The sequence below is a fragment of the Globicephala melas genome, chromosome X, assembly GCF_963455315.2.
Source record: "Globicephala melas chromosome X, mGloMel1.2, whole genome shotgun sequence".
In the NCBI taxonomy this organism is placed as follows: Eukaryota; Metazoa; Chordata; class Mammalia; order Artiodactyla; family Delphinidae; genus Globicephala; species Globicephala melas.
The window spans coordinates 69,874,030-69,880,029 of NC_083335.1; the positions used below are offsets into that span (position 1 = coordinate 69,874,030).

Below are 6,000 nucleotides of genomic sequence, written 5' to 3' on the forward strand. Positions count from 1 at the left end.
GAGCTTCGGTGGATCTGGACGCCCCTCCTCAGGGGAGCCTTTGCCATGGTCCTGGGAGGCTGCTTCTTGACTGCCTCCCCCTTCCTCCACCCCCAAATGGGGACAAGGGTACTCTCTCTGCCCTCACGAACCCTGGGTCAGGGAGGCTGACTGTGGGGCACTGCTCCGTGCCTGAAAGCTTGGGTGACAACAGGGACCACTTGCCAACTTGGGGCTCCTGCCCTTTGCCCAGTGCCCCGAGCTTCCTGCTCTCAGCACCAGCGTTAGCCTGGGAATCCTGCTTGGCAGGAAAACTGTGGCAGGTGGGAGGAGAGAGGAAGGCAGTGAGGCAGAAACAGCTGCCAGCCGGAGTGGAGGAAGAGGTCCCCAACGGGTAAGGGCAGAAGGCGAGGTGCTGGCTCTGGCAGCCCCCTCCCCTGGGTGTGGGTGTTAGGCATCCTTCCCTGGCCTTGCCTATCCAATGCTGCTGTTGAGGCGGCAGGCTCTGCTCACCGGCCTGAACTCTGAGCTGACACCGACCTCAGAGGTCAGCTGATCCAACCCGCTCTAGACTCTGGAGCCAGAGTCATCTCCACAGCATTTCCCCCAGGGCTCTGTCTGAATCAGGCTAGACCTTTCCCCTGGGAGCAGGAACTCACCTCCTCTCAAGGCACTCTGTTCCCTCTTTGGAAGGAAAAAACTGTTAACTGAACAACTCTGATATGCCAGGCCTAGGTACTGTGCAGACTTCTCATTAATAATGAGCTCATAGGGCTGTTCTGATGAATTACCTCCATTTTACAGATGAGAAAAGTGAGGCTGAGAGAGCTGAAGTCCCTAGCTCAAGGTCACACAGGTAATACATAAAAAAGCTGGGCTTGAACCCAGGACTTTCTAACCATGAAGTCCCTCTGGGGTTAAGCAGGACATGCCTCTTGTTTTGCATCCTGACAACTCTTCTGAGGTCTGAAGTTGGAGACCACACCTTCCTGAGTCTCCTCTTCTTCAGGTGAAACAGCTCCTTCAACTCTGTCCAGGAGAACTTGAGTTTTAGCCTCCTCCTAAACTGCTCAGTGTGAGACCCAGAACCAAACACACAGTATACCAGGTGGGTGTGGGCCAGTCCCGAAGATAACAGAACTATCGCATCCTTCCTTGGCACTAACCTTTATGGTTGTGGCCCTATGGCTAGTGAGAACTGAGAACTGGCCTTCTATCCCTTCTTGGATCAGAGCTATGAGAGAAGAGGCCAGGGTTTTGTTCCCATCTCCACCACTGCCCCCCCCACACCCCATCAGACTATCCTCAATTTAGAGTAGGGAAGGGGCAGAGGTGGAGGAAGAGGCAATCAGAACCAGGTGGGGTGTGGCAGGGCTGGGAGATGGAGAGGGCTGGGGGAGTGAGGGGGTGGTCCAGTAACCACAGGCAGGGCCAGAAGGGCTAAGCAGAGCAGGAGGCAAGGGCTGAGGGGATGCGTGCACAGGGAGGTAAGGGAGGGGTGGAGCGGGGCCCCAGGGGTTGGGAGAGGCCAGCGTGGGAACAGGCACTGGCCTCCCTAAGTTATCATCGCCCTGCTGTGTGAGAGGAAGTCAGTCACACATTAAGGAAATGTCACAGCTGGTACTAAATTGGGAGGTGTCACAGGCAGCATTGAGGACAGGTATGATGTGTGGGGCCCTGTGTGGCCCGAAACAGGGGCAGATGTTGCAAAGGGAGAGAACAGGGTTTCTGGGGCTGCCCGGGAAAGATCTAACTGAAATACTGGGGACAGGCCCCCGGGGATGGGGGTCACCTGGCCTTGGAGCAAAGGCTCCAGGTTTGGTTTCCAGCAGCAGAGGAAGCCACCTCACCCTAGCCTGGGGCGGTGTGCTCTCCACCCTGGAGAAGCTTGGAGGATGTGGCATTATCTCCAAGGGATCCCATTTTGGGGAGGGGCTGGACAGCAGGGCTTGAAACTGGGGGGCAGGCTTGGGGATCTGCAAAAAAGGCCTGGGATAGAGGTGGGGCACTGGGGTGAAGACAGAGGGGCTGCAGGAAGGAGGAGAGCAGGGCTGTCTTTTCCTGTAGGGCCTATAATACAGCTGGAATCCAGAGGCCTGTGGGTATAGGCCTCAGTGAAGGGAGAGCATGTTGGAGAGGGTGGGAAAGACAGGAAGAAAGCTGTGGAGCTGACATTGCCCTTCTCCCAGCACAGCAGGCAGCAAGAGAGCAGGCGGAGTTCACTTGAGAGGGAGAGAGAGAGTGAGAGTGTGAAAGCGGCAAGGAGACAAAGGAGGGCAGGGAGGGCCCTGGCCATTGCAAACCTGATGAGAGGCCATGGCCAAAGCGTGAGCTTAGCATCGACGCCATGTGGGTTGGAGTCCTGGCACTTCTGCTCCTTAGCCGACTGGCCTTCGGGCAAACTGCTTGAGCCCCCTGCACCTCAGTTTCCCCATCTGTAAAATGGGGCCCATGATGCTGGTATTACCAGCCTCCCCAGGCAGTTGTGATCTCATAATACACGTGAAAGAGGCTACAAACCCTAAGGAGGACATCACTGCCAGGTGTTCTGTTATTCTTACAAAATACTATCAGCTACCTTTTCCCACTTCAGTCTCACAGAAGACTCAGGATGTGGGCAGAGCCAGGATTATTATCCTTGTTTTACGAATGAGGAAACAAAAGCTTAGAGAAGTGAAGTGATGTGCCCAAGGTCACACTACGAACAAGTGGTAGAGATGATCAGGCCTCCTGAATCCAAGATATCAGTCGTCTTTCTCCTCCAACAAACTGCTTGGTAAAAATAATCAACATGAGGGATTATCATTCAGTGCCGGATCAGACAGAGCCTGAAGCCAACTATGACCTGGAGAAAACCCCACGGGAAAGTTGTAGCATGGTCTCTTTTTCATCCTGGAGATTGTGGGAAAGAAAAAGTCGGGGCCACGGGGTTGGAGGGAAGGCCACAAAAGGCAGACATCCTTTATTCCGTCTGCTAGTGGCCCGTGTCCCTCTGCTCGCACTGACATCAAGGGTGTGTGTCTCTATCTCTATATGACAAAATGTGTCCTTTTTCATGTGACAGTACTTCTGCCTGTGTGTCTCTGACATCCTGGGGAGATGTGCATATGTATGACACCTTGTCTGCTTCTGTGGCACCGTTTGTGGGTGTTGACGACCTCTCTCTACCTCTGTGTGACTTTGCCCGGGGTGGTGGTGGTGCTGTTTGGCAGTGTGTGTATGTCTATCTGTCTGTACACCTTTAAGAAGTGGAATATCTCATTTGGTAGTGTGAGTGAGGCAGTGAGTCAGCTGAGGCTGAGGGAGGCGGGAGGGAGACTGCTAGGTTACGAGAACAGGAAAAAGGAGAACGAGAAAGTGAAGTCAGGAGCAAGGAGCTACCCGTTTCCTCCCCAACCCCCTGCCCAAATCCCTAAGGAGGCCACCAAGAGCGTGGAACTGAGCAGAAGTCCGCAGGGGTCACGTCAGATGGAAAGGGGCACTTTCTGTCCCTCCCCAAAGCCTCGGAGGGAGACAAGCTAGGCTATGAGACAACTGTCTCCCTCTCCAGCTCTCAGCCCCCAGCTTGAGGATGGGTGAGACCAGCACCCCACCTGGTTTCCTCTTCACTTGACCCTTTGACCTTGCTGTTCTCTTTCCTCTCAGAGGCAGGCCACCTGGCCAGGCTGCACAAACAGAGCAGTAGCACCACGTCCCAAATGTTTACAGCCCCCATACACCCACTGTCCAGAACGACCCTGCTCAGGGTCAAGAAGTTTCTCAACACTCAGCTCTGCCCTAGGCAGGCCCATTCTGCAGGGGCCCCGCCTCTCCTCTGGATGCCCGTCCCCAACAGCCAGTAAGCCAGCTTTCCCTCCACTGCCACCCCAGGGCACTGGGAAAGCACTGGAACTTCTGTAGTGCACCAGCCTCCAGTAGTCCTCCCACAAGCTGCTGTGCCCTGCTCCCAGCTCCTTCTCTTGTCAGGGGAGAGGAGCTGGCAGGTACCCTCCTTGGGAGAAAACAGGCACCCTGGGGCTCCACCTGCTTAGACTCTGACTAGCCACCTCAGGTCATATAAGGTCAACAGTGTGCTGTGCCCCATAACCAGGTGCCCCTCCTCTCACCCACTGGCAGGGGCCAAAGGGTCAGGGTTAGGTTGCCAAATAGTCTTCCCCCACCTCTGGCCTTCCCCCTGCACCAGCCAGTCCCAGGACTTTCCATTCCAGCCAAAGAAAGGAAAGGGGCACCGCTAGGTGAGGACGGGGGCTGGGGGAGCCAGAGCCCTCTTTCCATCCCTTTGCCAACCGGGGGAGCCCCCGGACCCCTCCCTCCTCATGCGGGGGGCGGGGCGCGAGAAAGCCCCAGTCAGATGGTGCCCAAAGCCAGAATCAATAGAAGTTGGCCAGGTGGTTACCTGACTTGAATCCCTGAGGCCCTGCTTCCCGGGAGGGTCCCAAGGTAGCACTACCCGTGCCCCACTGAGAACGGTGGGGGTGATGGGGGGAGGTGAGGTGGGTAGAGGGGGAAACCTCCTTTTTTCTCCCGGTCCCACGGCCACGGCTCCCGCCGCCGAAGCGGCAGCCGTTGTGGCCGCGGACGCCAGTCCCTACCTTACAGCCTTTCGTGCAGGACCGGATTGAGTACTCTTCTGCCTGTAAGTATTTATGCAGCACGAGGTCGAACTCGTCATATTTTTCCTGAGCATGTCGGTCGAGCCGCTGGTACGCCTCGATACAGTTGCTACACACCTCCCAGGCCCCGGAGCCCGGGCTAGCCACCAGGGCCAGCAGGTCCCCCAGCAGGGTGTCCAGGCTGCAGTCCAGGCTGTCGGGGCGGTCCATGCCCAGCAGCAAGTCCCAGACCGTGTAGGTGTCGCAAAAGGAAAGAGTGAAGTTCCGAAAGTGGCCTTTGAGCAAGTTTTTTTTGGCGGTGGGGAACTCGGCCGGGGCACGGGAAGGGGAGTCGGGGGGCCGTAGAGGGGGCGCTGGGGTGGTCGGTTCGAAAAGTCTCTGCAAAGATTGCAATTTGGTGCAAGCTGCGTCCAGCCCCGTGGGTTCTGGGACGCCGCCGCAGTCCGGCCCGGGACCGGCGGCGGGGGCGGCTTTGGTCAGGTTGCTGTATCGCGGGCCGCAGGTGCCTGGGGGCGCGCTGGGCTGGTCGGGCGGCTGCGGCGGCGGCGGCAGCACCGCGCGAGGAGGCACCGGCTGCAGCTCCCGGCCGGCCCCCCAGGGCGGCCGCATGGCGCTGCTCAGCTCCCTGGCCCGGGGCCGGGCCCCCGCGCACAGCCACAGATGGTCAGCGAGCAGCACGGTGAAGAAGAGCAGGGACGCCAGGGACAGTCGCCATCGCTGCGCCCGCTCGGAGTCGGCGCAAGGTTTGTCGCTCGGCCTGGGAGCCCAGCAGCAGCAGCAGCAGATAGTCAGCGCGGCGGCGTCTTTCCCGGGCCACATCCAAGCGCCCCTGAACATATTTCAGGGGGGTCCGGGCTGGAGGGAAAAGGCGGGCGCGAGGCCGGACGGCCGTCTCGGGCTGGCGGGCGGGCAAGCCGGCTGCGCGCCGCTCCGCGCTCCTCGGCGCCGTCCAGGCTCTACCTCGGGGGCTGCATGGCGAGGCAGGCCGGCCGGCCCGGGGCCCCGCTCAGGCCGGAGTGGCGGGGCGCTCTCGCGCCGTCCCCGCGCCCCTCCCGCGCTCCCTCGCTCGCCGCCCGGGCGCGGCCGCCCGGCCCGCTAGGCGCTGCCCGGCGTCCCGGCGGGGGGCGGTGCGGGGCACTGGGGCGGTGGCGGCTGCGGCGGCGGCGCCGCACTCCTCATAGTGTCGGGCCGCTCAGCTGCCCCGGGCTCAGCGCCACTTCACTCCGCGCCGGCTGCCGCCCGGCTAGCACTCCGCTCCGGCCGTCTCGGCTCGGCGCAGCTCTGCGCCCCTCAGCGCCGCCGTGCGGGCCCGGCCGCCGCGCTCCGCTCCGCTCGCCCCGCGCCGCGCTGCTCAGCTCCCGCCCGCCCGTCCGCCCGCCCGCCGGCCGCCCGCTCTGCGCCGCTCCCA

The 6,000-nt window shown here is 60.3% G+C and overlaps 1 protein-coding gene across 1 annotated transcript in view; it reads right to left on the reverse strand.

Moving 5' to 3' along the window:
* The window catches only part of NALF2 (NALCN channel auxiliary factor 2), a 28,298-nt gene extending 22,731 nt beyond the window's left edge, over nucleotides 1–5,567 (reverse strand). The window contains exon 1 of the mRNA XM_030847090.2: nucleotides 4,572–5,567. Within this exon, the coding sequence (XP_030702950.1) occupies nucleotides 4,572–5,429 (858 nt within the window). The 5' untranslated portion in view covers nucleotides 5,430–5,567. The remainder of the gene's footprint in view (nucleotides 1–4,571) is intronic.
* Between the last annotated feature and the right edge of the window lie 433 nt (nucleotides 5,568–6,000).